General features: G+C 46.2%; 1 protein-coding gene across 1 annotated transcript in view; it reads left to right on the top strand.

The window, feature by feature from the left end:
* Adam19 (ADAM metallopeptidase domain 19) overlaps positions 1 to 17,683 on the top strand; it is an 87,516-nt gene that overhangs the window by 30,822 nt on the left and 39,011 nt on the right. Inside the window, exons 4-5 of the mRNA XM_060363808.1 lie at positions 4,336 to 4,414; positions 10,723 to 10,799. Of these exons, the coding sequence (XP_060219791.1) occupies positions 4,336 to 4,414; positions 10,723 to 10,799 (156 nt within the window). The remainder of the gene's footprint in view (positions 1 to 4,335; positions 4,415 to 10,722; positions 10,800 to 17,683) is intronic.

The raw sequence follows: 17,683 nt of genomic DNA, 5'->3' as shown, positions 1-17,683 counted from the left end.
TTGTTGTTTTTAAGATTTATTTATTTTTCTTTATGCCTACAAGTATTTGCCTGCATGTAATATATATTCACAATCTGCATGGCTGGTGCCTATAGAGGCCAGAGCAGCGTGTCTGATCCCCCTGGAACAGAGTAAAGACAGTTGTGAGCCACCATGTGGGTGCTAGGAACCTAACTTAGGTCTTCTATAAGAGCAGCAAGTGACTTGAAATACTGAGCCATCTTTCTAGCCCCAAGATGGAGGTTTTGTTTAGGGCCTTTGGAGGCTGAGTAACTAGGGTTTTGCTCTTATTTAGGGCTGCATCACCAGCTGCTATTTTCACAGTAATGACTGTGAGACAGTAGAGCCCTTTCTACTACGCTCTGCCTGCCCGTGGTCTCCTTAAGGCAGAATGGACAGGGCTGGTGACTGGAGAGTACAGCAGAGATGGTTTATCTAACAGAGCCAGTGGGGGAGAGGGAGGGTGGGAATCTTGGATAGGCTTCCCCTCTTCCTGGACCTCTACTCACAAACATTTCCTGAAAGCCCTCACACATGCCAGTAGTAAGAGACAACTTCCTGCCACCATGCTGAGCCAGCCCCTATCAGAGAAATGAGAGAAAGATGGAGTTAGAGAAGGGACATCTGGCCACTCAGCATCTGTGTATGTGGTCTCATCTCCGGGAAGATGACAGCAATTTTTACCCTGAGCGCAGTGCCAGAATCTTCCTGTCTGGGTACATGGGCATATTCAGCCTTCTCTTGAGGTTATGTGGGAGAGCCTTTGAAAGCAGTGTTTTGTCCCCAGTGGTAAAATTGTACAGACGCTGATGAAACATGACCCCTTTGCTTCTAGAAGGAAGGACTTGCCTGGCCCACACCCGTAGACCATACAGGGAAATGGTTATTGGGCTAGAACTAGCCCAGAATCTCTTGCTTCTCTGCTGTCTTGCTCCTGCCCTAGAATTAGCTTACCCTATGGCTCTTCTCAGCCATATCCAAGCTGCCATAGTTGCCTTGATCATGCAACGGCATATAAATTCGGGGCCACTTTTTTTCTCTCTTTCCTTCTTTTCCTTCCTTCCTTCCTTCCTTCCTTCCTTCCTTCCTTCCTTCCTTCCTTCTTTCCTTTCTTTCTTTCTTTCTTTCTTTCTTCCCCTTCTTCCTTCTTCTCATCCTCCTTCTTCTTCTCCTGGTTTTTTGAGACAAAGTTTCTCTGTGTTAACAGCACTGCATATCCTGGAACTCACCATGTAGACCAGGCTGACCTTGAATTCGCAGACATCTGCCTGCCTCTGCCTTTGCCTCTTGAGGGCTGGGATTAAAGGCTGCCTCACCACAGCCCGGCTTAAATTCAGATTGTATGGACAGAGTGAAGCCAGTGGGTGCTGGAGGCAGAGAGGTCATTTTTAATTCAGGGTGAGAACTTTACCTACAGAGGACGTGTGGTCAGAACTGGAGTGGGGAGCTTCAGGAGCTCCCAATCTCTGGAAGTTCCTCTTGTTGAATGGCTACCTGCTAGGTTCTTATCCTAGGTAGGAGGTTTATCCGTTAGTTTGTTAATTCATTAATTCACTCACCCACTTATTCAGGATAAATGTGTATTGCCTTTAGGAAGCTAGGAGGAGCTTTTAAAGACGATAGTCCCTGTTTTCAAGGGAATATGCAGTGAGAAATCGGTTTGATTTTTTTTAAGGTCCTTTAAATGCTGAGGCATTTAAGGTCCTGTGTTGATGGAGGCTAGCTCCAAATAACGTGCAGAAAGGCAATTTTCTGAGCATGTATGCTTGAGAGCCTCTAAGTATGTGATTACCTCAAAGGCTCGGTTTGGATGACTCTCTTTGATTCATCTTAATGTTGATGCCGGATAAGTGATCCCTGCTCCCCATCCTCTCTGAATAAGCTTAGAGTGTATTTACCTCAAGGGCATTTTCTGTGGGAAAATTTACCTCTCTTCACTGGAACCCAGGGCACACCATGACATGCTGAACTCTCAACCAGCCATCCATCATATAGTCTGCAAAAATGACCCAGGAAATAGAGCATAGGGATGAGCTAATTGCTTTTCATCTTCTCTCTTAAGTGATATATGGAGTGTATTGACAGCTGAGGAGAGTTAGAGAGAGAGCAACGGGTAAAAATCCATTCATTTTTTCTGGGTTCTTCCATCATAAACCTTGTTAAAAGCAATAGTGAGAAACTGGGGATGTGGCTCAGTTGCTAAGAATACTGCCCAGTGCTCACGAAGCCCCGGGCTCAGACCTTAGCTCCCTATAAAACTGGGCATGTTGTCATACATCTGTGCCTGTAACCTCAGCATTTGGGAAGTGAAGTTGGGAGGATCAGAAGTTCAGGACCTGTTTTATGGAGGAGTTTCATGGCCAGCTCGGTGACATCCTGTTTCTAAAAGTTAGAATAAAATAAAAGCAATGGTGATAACCATTAATTTGTTGTTGTTTTGCTGTTTTTTATTTTTTTTTTTAATAAGACAGGGTTTCCTTGTGTAACAGCCCTGGCTGTAGAGCTTGTTACATCACTCTTTGTAGAACAGGCTGGACTTGAACTTACAGAGATCCGCCTGCCTCTGTCTCCCGAGTGCTGGGATCAAAGGCATGCTCCATCACACCGGGCTGGTAATCATTCATTCCTGCCCGGCTCCACTCTACCATAATTGATGTTCAGCTTGCTACCTGTATTATTATATTGTTTGATTCAGGAGATATATTGCCCTTACTCATGGGAAGAGGAAATTGAAGAGAGGGAGTGTAACCAGTAATTGGTGCTAAAGACAGCAGCAGTGAGCTGAAATAAAAGCCTCTGTCTTTCAGTTCCCAAACCATACCCCAAGCCCCTGGTATGAACTACTCATTAATTCTATCTACAGTTAACTATATCTTCTGTTCAGTAAACTTGCAAGTGGTGGAAGACACAAGCAGGCATAGCTTTGGGGCCTGTGCCCTCATGAGACTTCCTGTTGAATTCCTTCAGACCTATGAATGACTCCTCTCTGAATCTCTGGACGCTCAGGGAAAATGGGTTTGGAAGACACGTTCTACAAGTTCGCAGCTGAGCCAGTTTCCATGTGGCTGAGAGATCCTCCAGGCCAGCTGGAGTTTGTGTTTTTCTGGGTTTACACATCCCTCTTGGGTTTTTCTGCTTCTCCTCGAGACTGAATGTTAATTCCTCAGGCATCTGCTGCCTGGCTGCGTCCTGGGGTGGGAACACTCCAGCCCAGACTTTGGAGCAGTTTTGAATTAGGTTTCCTGTTTTCAAAATGAGTATTTATTTGATAAGTTTTTTTAATTGCAGCAATATGTAAGTTGCCTTGTGAACATTTGCTCTCCCCTGAGATAATCACCATTGACGACGGGCTCTTGCCAGTTGTTTTCAATACATGTGCTCTGGGTACATTGCTTAGTTTTTCATTAAAATGGACTTGGAGAATTACATATATTTCTGAAATGCCCGGTGACTAATCCCTCTTTCGAGTTTCCACACTTACATACAAACATGCATTTCTTTCTGTCAGACTTGAATTTCTCCTGTTTTGTCCCATTAAAAATCAGAAATAACTTTGCTCCCTGACCTCGCCTTTCTGGGGATCAGTTCTCTTAGTTGAAACATCTGTTTGGCGCTTTTATTTTTCACTTGTAGAGAAATGCTAGGAACCTTGTTCTGTATCTCCTAGCCTTTGGTGAGGGATCCTTAAGCTCAGCTTCAAAGGGTGCGTGACAAGAGAGAAAACAATCTCTACATGTAGAGAAGAAAGAGGGAATTTGTTGGAACGGTGACAGAGCTGGGCAGGTCTTGGGAGATCTGAGCCACAGAAAGGATGAGTGGTACCATCAGCGGCTCCACAAGCAATGAATATTCCTGTTATCTGCTCAGATCCTTGCCTTGTCACTCCATTGGCTTCGCCTAAAGCATAGGCCAGGGCCAGGTGGGATCCCTTGATTGGTAATGACAACATTACCAAAAGCCTTTATCAGAGGTTATTCTCCTATAGAAAAATTGAGGTGCCCATGCTATAAAGTTGGCATATACAGTGTTGGAGGGATCAGTTGATTTTCACAGGAGAGCCTGAGATATTGTGAACGTGTTTGTCTGTACATTTTCTCAGGACCCAGGAAAACAAATTAAGATAACTGATTTCGTATCATCAACCCCACCTTGTTGGAGTGATCAGGGACCAATTTCCTCCTGGTTTTCTCTTTGTTCCTTTGTCCCCGAATGGCCACCAGTTTCTTCTAGTCGGGGTGGCCTTTCCTGGGTCAGGTAAAGCCACTGGGCACCATCACCGGGAAGATGGAATATATCAATCATGTACAGACGTCTGCTCTTATTTTTTTCTTTCAGGCACCTTTTTGCTCCTGCCTACACAGAAACCTGCTATACTGCAAGTGGCAACCCCCGAACCACCACGCTGAAATCCGAGGTGAGTCAGATAGACGCATGTCCATCAGCTGCTGCCCTGGCTGGGTGGAAACTAATACATGGTTGAGGCAGCCCCTTCTCTGAAGGGCTTGTTTCTTTTGACTGAAGACAGAGGGCCCAAACAGAAGCAACCTCTCTGTCTCATAGATGTTCCCTGAAGCAACCTCTCTGTCTCATAGATGTTCCCTGTCCTTTGCTGGCAAAAATGGTGAAGCCAACAGATGAGGAATGTTTGAGGGTAATTGCCTTGCTTAAAATCTGTGCAAATCATTATGAAGCACGCCTGTTATTAGGCCTATGTTAACTGCCCATATATTTAAAAATATGTAAAAGGAATAATTTACTCATCATCCTGTCATCTTACCCAATTAGATGCCGATTAATCTTTTTTTTTCAAATGTAAGGCTTTTCAGAGTTTTAATTGCTGTGCATACACAAATTTATATTAACATTATACCTCTTTTAAATGTGACTGGGTTTGGTTGTTGTTTTTGTTTGTTTGTTTTGGTTTTTCCATGGCTTCTCTGGAACTCATTCTGTAGACCAGGCTAGCCTCGAACTCAGAGATCTCCCTGCCCCTGCCTCCTGAATGCTGGGATTAAAGACATACACTACCATGCCCGACTCCATCGGGCTTTTTAAAATCATGCTCTTGTCTTATTATTGGACATTTTCCCTTCAGAGTTGTTTTTAGTAGGAAAGTTCCGCACATCATCATCAAAGAGTCAGCATTCTAAAAATAGTTTTACGTCTTCATTTATCTCACCCCGCCCTACCTGTGGACATTTAAGGCAGTAAACCCTACCTGTTGCATAATTTGTTGGCTCTTCCCATGGCGATTTCTGTTAGAATTCTCAGAGAGGTGCATCTCAGGCAGGAGGAGTGAGTCCTCATCTGCAGGGCACTCTTGGAAGTGTTTGGAGGCAGCACTGCTTGTTGGATGCTGCTAGCATCTCCTGGGCACAGGGGATGCTGCAAAGTACCACATAATACATAGCACAGAGCCTCACAATAGACTTATCCAGCCACAGTGTAGCCAGAAATGCCTCTACTGAGAAAGCCTGGACCAGACCAAGGCTTCTAAGCCAAGAGATCTGATGTATGACATGGAGGAGAACCCGGAGAGGTTTCTCTGCTCAGGATTCCTCTAACGGCATTTATGGACCTACATCTCCCTGTAACCCATTCTTTAACTATCTCTGCCTTTGTACAAATGTCTAACAAAATAGACACCGTCATTTACTAGCAAGCTAGCTTAGTTTATTAGGCTCCCTGGAATGGGGAAAGTCATTTACGTTTGGATTCATCTTAGGCAATGGTTCTCAACCCGCGGGTCGCAACTCCTTTGGCAAACCTCCGTCTCCAGAAATGTTTACAATACAATTCACAACAGTAGCAAAATTACAGTTATGAAGTAGCAATGAAAATAATTTTATGGTCGGGGGGTCTCAGCAGTAGGGAAGATGAGAACCACTGTTCTTAAGAGGTCTACAGCAGAGAGGCCGGGTGGACTGGGGGAGCTAGAGGGGGATGCTCTGTTGGATTGTTGAGTATGAACGTCAGTGGGACTTCTTCCCAAGGCTTTCCTTGGTGGGAAAGAAGTTGGAAGCTGGCCAATGACAGCAAGGGTCAGACTGAGCTGGGTTGGGGAAACTGTCCAGCTATGACCTACATCTCCTCAAAGCCCCTTGCTCCGAGCTTTTTCCCTTCTTCAGGCTTCTGTTCTCTGCTTCCAGGAATAGGAACGGGCAAGGGGTTGGTTAAGTGCCATGTGGAGAAAGCCCATGGCCGTTACAGTTTCACAGAAAACACCCTCTGTATTCAGCCCCTCCCACTGCCATATCCACAACTCAAGAATGGGTCTCAGTGCACAAGTGTGCTCTGAGCTCATGCTTCCTGCGGTGAAAGCCCCCTGGGGTGGCCCCCTCAGCCCGGGAAGCTGCGGAATGCAATGACTTCATGGCTGATCCTGACTTGTTCTTTGTGCTCTGAGCTGTGCACCAAGCAGACATGTGTTAAGGGTCTTTCAGAGAAGAGCTGTGGAAGGGGATGTTCCCTGGTCCCCTGAATCCCCCTCCTTCCTGAAGGACTTACTGGCTGAAGCACATCCTTACTGAACCATGGGCCAAGATCATTGTTTTCTTCCATCTGCCACTACTGGATTCTTGCGAAGTCCCCACCCAGGCCCAGGGGGCTCCCAGTCAGCCTTCTCAGTTGGAAAATAAGAAATCAAGGAGAAATGGGAATGGAATAAACTTCAGTTGCTGTTGGGCTGAATGCTGAGGACTGTCCTCTGCCTTCAAACTTAGCAGGCATTCTGGGAATCTTATCAAGACGCACTAGCCGGGCCTGTAGGTTACAGCCCTAATCTAGGTCAGGTTACTGGGGAAATAGGCCTAGGAATGTGTTCCAACAGCAAGACTTAGAGGGTTTGGAGCGTGAATCCAGGGCTCTGGTCTTGGCTCTCACTAGCTGTATGGCCTTAATCAACCCTTTGGACCATAGTGAGTTCTTTTGTGTTGTTATTATTATTATTTTTTTAATCTCAAAAATTAGATGTGCTGATTACTGACTCAGTGCTGTGCCAGGGTAAGATGAGTCACTGATTTTTATGGGAACTTATAAATGCCATTTCTAACCCCACGTTTTACAGATGAGGGGATTGGGAACGGGAAAAGCAACTTGGCTACACTTAAATGGCAAGGCTCAGACTAGAGCTGGTCCCCTTGGTTGCTAGAGGGTAGAAGAGAATTCAGTCAAGTGGTAATTCTGCCTTGGCTGGGAATGGTAGAGGATGGGGTGCAGGGCCAAGTTGCTGGGGTTCGAGTCTTGGCTTCACCATGCCACTAAGGCTCTTTACATCCAATCTTATCCCAAAAGCCGAGATCCTTTAAGCTAAGCTTAAGTTTCCCCCTTAAAATTCGTGGGTGTATTATCTGGCTCATGACACTGTAGTTAGGACTAAAGTAAAAATTAGCAATTGTTGTCCAAGAAAGTAAGAGCCTACTGACTGTTAGCTACCAAGATTAAATGGCAGGCACTCTGGTCACATGTGCTAATGCCCTCTGTAAATTATGGAGCATGTGACAGTTGCAGAATATGCCATTGCAGAGAGCATGGGGGTTTGCACACTGCAGCCATCAACCAGAGAGCTGAAGAGGTGTAAGATTCTTCCTAGCTAGTGCTGGATTTAACTTCTCACTACCTGTGAAGGAACCAGCATTTTAAAACAGTGTTTGACCTATATCTCTGAATGCTCGACTCTTGGTGATTCCACTGTCTATGAGCCCCGCTTTCCTTATGAAGGTCTGGTTCCTTCTCCCAAGGAGGACTGGCACATCTCATTGTCTGTGCTCTGGGCATTGGGTCTGTGGCCTCACTGTTGAGTTCTAAGGACCAGGTTTCAGAACTTGATTGTTGATGAGCTGCCTCTAGTTCCCCTGGCCCATGGACAGATGGAGAAGCCACCTGACAGACTGGCCTTTGAAAGCAGTAGGGCCCTTAACTAGAACCTGGACTGTGTAACTTTGCCTATCTTCCTAAGAGCTAGGGGACGACCTTTTTTGCTCACATGAAGGTCAGAATCTGACTTGTTTAAAGTCCAGGAAACTTTGATGCCAAGAGGAGGCTGCTGCTGCTGGGTCAGTGTGAGTGGGTGGATGACTGGTGCTTCTGGCCAGTGGATAATTGGTAGATGAAAGGGCACCTGTGATCCAGGGAAGGATCCCAGGTTGAGTGTGGTCTTGGCTCTTGCTTCCTGATATGGCTGTAAGGCTCAGATGAATAGGTTACAGAATAGAAACAGTAAATGTTTCGGATTTGGGTCAACCCTTTTGGTGGGCTTTTGGGTCCCCTGAGGCCATGTTTTATCTTTAGTGAAAGAATTGAATGAAAACAGGTCCACTAATGTTTGCTGTCTATCGCTCTGGGCTAGGGGGCAGTCTAGGTAGCTCCTTTGTATACAGGGTTCATGGCCACTTTGAGGTTGGAGGCTCAAGATGTGGAAAGCCAGGGAAGTCATTTACATTGCTGGCATATTTGGGAGCCCAGGTTTAAGGTTGGCCTGGCTGTGCCAAAATGCTTTCATTTAATTATCAGGCTGTACTCAGGAGTAGAGATAAGAGGGAAGTGGGTGCTCAAATACATGGGTTTGCTGTTTGGACTGCGTCCCCTCCCCACCACACACAAGGGAACAAGTGCAAACAGTGCAGTCTGGAAGTGAGACCGTTAGACTATCTGTCATTTAGGAAAAGCCTGAGCGTTTATGATTACTACTTCATCTCAGGCTGTTGGGGAAGCCCTTTTAAAGAAACTGACATCAGGGCTGGGCGAGGTGGCACACACCTTTGAACCCAGCACTTGGGAGGCAGAGGCAAGTGTATCTCTGTGAGTCTGAGGCCAGCCTGGTTTACATCCTTGTCTGGAACAACCAGGGCTATTACACAGAGAAACCCTGTTTCAAAAAACCAAAAGAAAGAAAGAAAGAAAGAAAGAAAGAAAGAAAGAAAGAAAGAAAGAAAGAAAGGAAGGAAGGAAGGAAGAAGGAAAAGAAAGAAAAAAGGAAGAGAAAGAAAGAAAGAAGGAAGGAAAAGAAAGAAGGAAGGAAGGAAGAGAAAGAAAGAAAGAAAGAAAGAAAGAGAAAGAAAGAGAAAAAGAAAGAAAGAAAGAGAAAAAGAAAGAAAGAAAGAAAGAAAGAAAGAAAGAAAGAAAGAAAGAAGCTGACTTTATTCTCAGTTTTACCTGCTCTCTGTTCTGGCCAACACATCCATTCTGACCTCTTTAGGAGGAACGTTTTATCCTTGTTGCTAACCTTCTGTTTTGGGGAGGGCGACAGGCTTGGCACATAGGCATTCTCAGAAGCACAGTTTGTTTCCTAATTGCTATGATTTGCCTAGTGATGTAACGCTTCCCTGGTGCCGCAAACTTTTGTTTGTAGCTGTGCACATTTGACTTCTGCACCGATTGCTTGTTGTTATTGGGATAAAACACCATGACTCGAAGCAACTTACAGAGGGAGAGTGTATTTGGGTTTAAGGGTCCAGAGGGATAGTCCATAATTGGTGGGAGAGGCGGCCAGAGCAAGAGGCTGGGAGATCACATCTCAGCTGCAATCTAGAGGTGGGTGAGGCTATAAAATCTCAAATCTTGTCCTCCAGTGACATGCTTCTGCCATCAAGGCTGTCCTGCCAACCTAAGTAGCATCACCGAGGACCACCACGTGTTCAAATACTTGAGCCTGGGGTTGGGGGGAACATTTCTCATTCAAACCACCGCAGCTTCCTAATTATTAACGGCTAGCTTTCACGAGACGGTAAGCCCTAGGGACTGGAGCTGTGTGTCCATTTTCTCATTGCGTTTCTGAAGCCTCGCCCAGGGCCAGCATATGGTATACTTGGTGATGTTTATAACGATGGAGGGTTCTAGCTGGGATGCTTGTAAGGCTCTATGTATAGGGAATAGCACCAGGCTTCATGGAGCTAGGTACCCAGGAAGGAGGGTCCAGGTGTGGAGAGACTCGGGAGGATGAGCATCTTGAGCCGTGTTTATTTTTATATCTCAAGGGTACCCTACCAAAGCCCTGTGAACTTGGAGGTTAAACAAGAGAAATTGAGTCTTCATTTTGGAGGCCAAAAGTCCAAAACCAAGTTGTTTGAAGGGCCGTCCACTCTGTAAGACCTCGGGGGGGGGGGGGAGGAGCCTCCCTTCTTTTTTCTAGTTCTTTAGTTCTCCCTGGTTTGTGTTACATCACTCCAGTCTTGCCTCTGTCTTCAGGTGGCTTCACCCCTTACATCTTTCATGTCCTTTCATCCAGGAAGTATATGGGGCATTAGATTTATGACCTACTCCAATCCTTGTGACTGTGTCTTAATTTAATGACATGATCAAAACCCTATTTACAAATGAAATTATATTCTGAGCTCCTGGGTGAACATAAGAATTTTAGGAGAACATTATTCAACCCATTCCTGGGAGTTACAGAGATGACTTCAGTGAAAGACTGGCTCTTTCCTGAGGCTGCCATGTGGTATCTGAAATTCCTGGGTTCTCCAACCTAGCAGGAAGATCTTTGGCAAAGAACATCATCATTTTCATCTGTTCAGTGGGACTGGTGACGCCTGTCCTGCGTTATGTCTTGGGTTACTGTAAGAACCAAACTGAATGGTAGCTTGGAGACGTTTTGCAGGTTGCAAGATGCTGCAAAGTCAGGATTGGTAAGGAACTCATCGGTCACCCATCTCTCAGTGAGACATTAACATTGTCATGTTTATCAGTGCCATTCAACACAAGTGCTTCCTTTCTGTTCTCTAGGATCACTGCTTTTACCATGGGACTGTGAGAAAAGCAGAAGAATCCAGCGTCACGCTCAGCACCTGCAGGGGAATTAGGTAAGAGACCCTGAAGCCGCTGGGAACAACTGGTACCCTCCCCTGGAAGATGAGGAGGGCTAACCTAAAGCAAGGGCCTTAGAAAGGAGGCCACTGGCCACATATCTATACTCTGATGGGGGCCAAGCTTGTGAGGTACCAGGGAAAGCCCAGATAATCCACACATACACTGGGTTTGACTTTACCTTTCTTGACAAATTTGACTTGTTAAAACATGAGTTGTTTTGGCATGATGGCGATGCATGCCTTTAATCCCAGCACTTGGAAAGCAGAAGCAGCTAATCGCTGAGTTCAAGGCCTGGTCTGCAGATAGAGTTCTAGAACAGCAAGGGCTACACAAAGAGAAGTCCTGTCTCAAAAACAAACAAACGAGATATGAATTATATTATTTAGGAACGATAAGGCTAACAAATCAAAAGGCAACCATGGCTGACAGGTTGGCTTCAATAAAGAGCCATGTGACAGGTAACAAGCATTATTATTTTTGTATATTCATCTTAACAGGGTTATCAATGATATAGGTATGGTAGATGTGACTGGCAGGCAACAAGTCACTGTTAAAAAAAAAAAAAGGTGTGCTAATCCATGAGGGGCAGTGTGAGAAAGCGAAGTGTGAAGAGAGCAGAAGATGAGCAGGGCATGTAGCCTAGTGCAGGGAGGAAGTGCATGAGTTTGAAGAACAGGCTGAGAGGTAGCTGGTATGAATAGCTTCAGTAGACGTTGAGAGACAGGGCCCACTAAGTTCTCTTGTATCCATCACCATGACTAGGCGACAGTGGTCTGGGAATTGGGGAAGTCAAGATAGTTGGTGGCTGGACCCTGGGCTATTGGTTGGCTTATACTGAAAGGCACAGTAGCTGGAAAATATTTACCATCTCTAGGAGTTGGGTAACCAGGAGGGACCAGTTCCTCCAGGATCTGTGAGAACCTAAAAGCAAAAGCAACGAGAGACAGAAAACAAGTGACATGCCAGGAGACTCCAAGCTGAGTTTCAGCCTTCCTCCCACATCTTCACTCTATGGTAGAAGGGCTTTCGAGTTGTGTAGCAGGAAATGGAAAGTTAGGGAAAAGAGAAAGGTGTGGGGAGTAAGGAGAGGATAACTTTCAAGACAGAAAATAAACTGGAAAGTTCTAACCAGATTCTTGATAAAGGGGTGACCCTTCAATCTGTAAACCAGAACTACCTGGGTTTGAACGAAGAACAGCACGTGCCTGGTGGGAGGTGGAAGTGGGCATCAGATCCCATAGTTACAAGATGATTGTGAGCCATCATGTGGATGCTGGGAACCAAACCAGGGTCCTCTGCAAGAGCAAAGAGGTCCTAACAGCTGAGCCAGCCCTCTAGCCCCATGCTATTTTTTGCTTACTTATCTGAAAAATCTGGGCTCTTACATACACAAATTGCCTCGGTTTTAAGCACCCGTACAGCATGGGGCCTGAAATCAAGGTAGTGACTGACTCTAGAAATAACAGCAGCAAAAGTTCTGGTTGGCAGTAGTCAATTATATGCTGGGGACAAGACTATCATCACTACTAAGAGTAAACTCCCTTATCATCATCATCAAAGGGAGACTCAGGAATATGGGTTCACTCTCATGAGGTGGTTTCTCTCCCTTTTTTGGAATCAGTGGCTGCTTCTCTGATTTATTAACCTGGGTGTCTGCTGTGTACCCATGCCCCACATTGGTGGGGGATAACAAGCGTTGTTATTTTTGTATCCTCATCTTAACAGCGTCACCAGTGATAGAGGTTTAAGTGTTAGTTAGTTCTGCAGCACTTTACCAGCCTGCAAGGTTTGTTCTCTTTAACACGTAGCTGGCTCACCGCTGCCTCGAATATAGTGGAGGGCCCTTCTGAGTGCAGGTCTTGAGTCTGTTTATGAGCTGGTTCCGAGCCCTGAAAGGTTGTGTGGTGGAGCTGCCTGAGGGAATTAGGCAGGAAATCGGTTTTGGCTGGGAGCTGAGTAACAGTGGCCTCATATCCTCCGCTCAAGTGGCCTTCTCCAGCCAACTGGCTTCTCAGTGGTGTTTATAGGCTCAGCCACTGCCACCTGTGGCCAGCAAGTAAACAACGGCTGGCCGGTGGTCCCAGGAAGGAGGAAAGGGAACAAGCAGGTGTGACCTGCCTCTCCAGGCCTCTTCCTTCGTCCCTTCTGGATCTGGAGCAGTGGGAACCCACTTGGCTTGGCCTCTTGTAAATCATCCCAGCAGTCAGGCTGATGTGGAAGCTCACCAAGCTGCCCATGTGTTTCTGTTTTGCATGCTTCCATCTGGTGGGGTCCACATGTGCTGTTTTCCCAGCCCTCTCCTCCCTCCACATGCTAAGAAACCAAGGTTGTGGCCAGGCTGATTTAAGAGCTGGAGGCTTGCAAGTTGGCAGCATTGGGTCCCTGGAGCAGAGGCAGGAATGACAGACGTGTTCAAACCCAAATAGCTTCCCAAGCCCCCCACCTCCCACCCCCGAAGCCTCCTATTTCCATGGAGGGACTCCATGGCAACCACTCCTCTCTCCTGGTTAGATGCTCCTGTGCTTGGAGGAAATGGCTAGGATTTATGTAAGGCAGACTCTTCAGGCTGAAAGGAGGCAGTGGAGCATCCAGACCAGTGGCTCTCAAGCTTCCTAATGCTGTGAGCCTTTAATAGAGCACTTCATGTTGTGGTGACCTCCAACCATGAAATTATTTTGTTGCTACTTCATAACTGTAATTTGCTACCATTATAAATCATAATGTAAATAGCTGTTTTTCCAATGGCCTTAAGTGGCCCATGTGAAAGGGTCGTTTGACACCCCTTACCCCCAAAGGAGTCGCTATCCATGAGTTGAGATGTGCTAGATGTTAGGAGGGCCTCTTTTCTGCAGAGTACTCTATAGATCTGTTTATCATTAAAGAAACAACACCCTATCGTAGTAAAAATAAGTCTAAATCTTAACAAACAAACATGTTTTTCTCAATGAGAGACACCGTTTCCAGAGGTAGCCATAAGTCTCCAGTTTCTTATGTACTCTTTTGGAAATACTCCTGGCAAGAGGAACCTAGCTACGTAGTATAATGCTTTATAATTTTGTTTGGGCCCTAACCACCTTGGGAATTGGGTTATTAAGTGGCTGTGGATCTTATCAAAGACACAGTAGGCCATTTATGTTGGTTGGCCAACTTGTACTCAATGCTTGAAGTAAACAATTCAAGGTTTGCCTTAGCTCCGGGCTGTAGAGGGAGCAGCACTTCACTGCTGGCTCAGTCGATCTGGAGTCCACAGTAAGGCAGAACATTCTTGGTGGTGGAGACATCAGTCCTAAGAACTTGCCCCCAGAGGTCTTCTTCCTCCAGCCAGGCCTCCTGAAGTGTCCACAGCCTCGTTCAAATAGCATCACCAGCTGCGGACGACCTGCATGGAGGGTGTCAGGTGTCCTTACACTCCAGCCTGCCTTACACTAAAAACCCATCCTGTAAATGGTTCCACAACATCTTGCTTGCACTGATGCATCTTCACAATTAACCAAGAGTCTGATGACCATTTATGGAAAAGTTTAGTCAGTCCTGGGCTGGGATGCCTCTGACTAATCCTGTATGTGGGTCCCCATCCATTGTTGATGAAGTATTTGGGGTTTTTTTTGTTTTGTTTTTGTGTTTTTGAGACAGGGTTTCTTTGTGTTGCCTTGGCTGTCCTGGACCCGATTTGTAGACCAGGCTGGTCTCAAACTCACAGCCATCAACCTGCCTCTGTCTTCCTGAGCAATGGGATTAAAGGTGTGGGCCATCACACCTGGCAATTTTTTTTTTTTAATTCTTAAGACGATCCTTATTGGAAATTGTCATTCTGTAACTGATTCAGTTTTAGAGTTAAACATCTAGACCATCCAGGAGTGTAAGCTAAAAACTAGTGAAGGTTCTCTGTCCTGCCCTCTGCTTCCTCTACCCAAACCCATTTCTTGTCTGGGTCACTGTTGGGGTATAAATAATTGAGATGCATTGTCTGTTACGGACAGGTGAGATCATCCCATGCAAATCAGGTCAATTTTGTGGTGTGTTTCCAATTTAGGACTAAGTCTGAGGTGCACACGAATCTGTCAAATTCCCTTAATGGGTCCTTAAACTCTTAGGTACTAATGCCTGGTGAATTGAATTACAGAGACAGCTGCTCAATGATATACAATAAATAACCCTTGCAGATCTGCTTGATGGATCGGCACTGTTTTGCAGCACTTCTCTCTTTCAGACTCTGGGGCTCTCACAGCCATTCTGCCTTCCAGGCTGGCTGGCTCCTGGACTCCGGTCCTGTGCTCCAGGGAGAGAATCTGAGATTGTGTACTGGAGAACAGCCAAATGTGCACACCATGGACTGGGATGGGTTTAGCACTGCCGTTCCGGGGCCGTGGATTTGTGCTCTGACTACACTTCCGGGTGCTGTGATCCCTGTACTTCGCACCCCCATACCGTTCTCCACACCACTGCTCTTGTCTTCCCCTCGGCCAGAGCAGATTTTCTCCTGGGCCTCTGTCGGTCCAGATCTATAAGCTAAGTGCTTGGGGGAATTTGAGGGTAGTGGGGTTGGTGAGATGCTCATTCCAGAATCACATGACTCTGGAGATTAGCAGCCTGGAATCTGCGTCATGCTTTATGTTAACTCACTCAGTGACTCTTGAGCAAATGCCCCACCTGCTCTGGAATTTCTTCTCAGCTGAGACCTGAGTAGACTTGGGGGTGGTGCATGCCTTTAATCCCAGCATTTGGGAGGCAGAAGCAAGCGATTGTTTGTGAGTTCCAGGCAGCCTGCTCTACAAAAAAAGCTCCAGGGCTGTTACACACAGCAACCCTGTCTTGAAAAACTAAAAACTAAAAATTAAAAGAAGAAGAAGAAGAAGAAGAAGTATCCTTAACCCCCTGGGCTACCAGAAGGAGCAGTGTGGGAAGAAGAAAGGTGTGTGTGTGTGTGTGTGTGTGTGTGTTTGGGGTGTATCCTCCCCTGAAAGCTGTGCCTTCCTTTTGCAAGCCTCATAATAAACCTCACTGTTGGGAGGTCTTATGTGGAGTAAGCCCTCAGATGGCAGCACCATCGTGCTGTGACAAGTTTAGATTCTAGATGCAGATGGCTCCTGGCTTAAAAGCTGGCAGCTGAGCCCAGGGAGATAGTTCAGTTGGTAAATAACTTATCGCACAAGTGAGGTGAGCTGAGTTCATTTCCTAGGACCCACTCTTGTAAAAACTGGGAAAGATGGCACAGGCTTGTTACCCCAGTGCTGGAGAGATGCAAGAGGATCTCTGGGGCTTGCTAGCCAGCCAGCCTCACTTAGGTGGTGACCACCAGGCCATTGAGAGGCTTAGCCTTAAGGAAACAGGGTGGCCACTATGCTTCCCACATGCATACAGACACACACCTGCCAACAAGCAGTCCTTTAAAAAATACTTCATTATTATTGTATGTGTGCATGTATGTAGGTGTGTATGTGTGTACATGTGTGCATGATTGTGGGGAAAGGCATGTGTGCCACAGGGAGCATGTTAAGGTCAAAGAACAACTTCATGTAGTCTCTTCTCCCCTTCTATCTTAACATGGGTTCCAGGGATCAAACCCAAGATCATATGTCTAAACCTGTTTAGCCATCTCCTAGGCCCTATCTGGTGCTGACACACTCCCGAAATCTCACTTTTCTGCCTTATAAAATGAGAGCAGTGATATTGATGTATTTGGGGACAGCAAGATCTTTGCTTGGGTCATTGTATCCACACGGGCTGGAACAGTCCCTCACCTGGCTGGTGTTCTGCAGACATGCCTAATGGCTCCCCAACAAAATACTTTGTACATCATCTGTATAGTGTGCTTCTATCTCTGCTACCTTTCTTGGTGAAAATTCCCTGGTTGACAGTGAGCATTGCCTGCTTACTTTAGAGCAGTGGATATCAACCTTCTTTTCAAGACAGGGTTTCTCTGTGTATAGCCTTGGCTGTCCTGGAACTCACTCTGTAGACCAGGCTTGAACTCACAAAGATCTGCCTGCCTCTGCCTTCCGAGTGCTGGGATTAAAGGCTCCTTCCTAATGCTGTGGCCCTTTATTACAGTTCCCCACATTGTGATGACCCCCTAACCATAAAATTAATTCATTGCTACTTTGTAACTATAATTTTGCTGCAGTTCTGAATTGTGAAGTAAATACCTGATATGTAAACCCAGGTGGGCGGTAACCCACAGGCTGAGAATCACTGCTGTACACTAGTAACATGGCTGCTCTGTGAGAGGCTGGTATAGGAGAGAGCAGAGCCAGGATTCTAATCCAGGATGGCTGCTTCCTGTGGAGCCATCATTCTCTGCCTGTGGTCTGTCCCAGCAGGAACTCATTGCCATACACAGGTCTCCTTTCTGTGCCTCCTTGAAGATCCCTGCCTGCAGATTGGGAGAGTGGTGGGGAGGAGGAACCCAGGGCTGCCTCTTCTTAGACTCTCTGCTGATGTAGGGGAGGTGGATGGGCAGCTGTGTGTTTAATGGGCAGATTCTCTGGGAACAGCACCCTTTTCAAGTCTTGAGATTTGATTGAGCCCTTCAGTGATTTGTGGGTTAAGCAGGCACGAACCGCTTGCATCCTGACTGGCTGCCCGGCCTGGGTTCCTCTATATGATCTTATTTGATGATTTATATTTTTTGTTCTCTTAATGATGAGGAATAGGTTGGAGAGTAGCATCCTGGCCCTTTGCCTCCTGGGTTCCCTGTCCCCACCTCTGAGCTCTCCGTCTCTGCCAGAGCTAACATTTAGCAAATTGAATGAGCCGAAGCTCTTAGCATAAATTCTGGGTGAGCGTGCAGGGGAAGGAGTCAAAGGGACTTGGGGAGAGCCCCCAGAACCTCATTCTCAGAAAGTCCCCACTGATAAAGCTGAGGCCTAATTTAAAG

The sequence above is a fragment of the Meriones unguiculatus genome, chromosome 11, assembly GCF_030254825.1.
Source record: "Meriones unguiculatus strain TT.TT164.6M chromosome 11, Bangor_MerUng_6.1, whole genome shotgun sequence".
Taxonomy (NCBI): Eukaryota; Metazoa; Chordata; class Mammalia; order Rodentia; family Muridae; genus Meriones; species Meriones unguiculatus.
The sequence above is the reverse complement of the archived record's forward strand: the minus strand, read 5'-3'. Positions and strand labels throughout refer to the sequence as shown.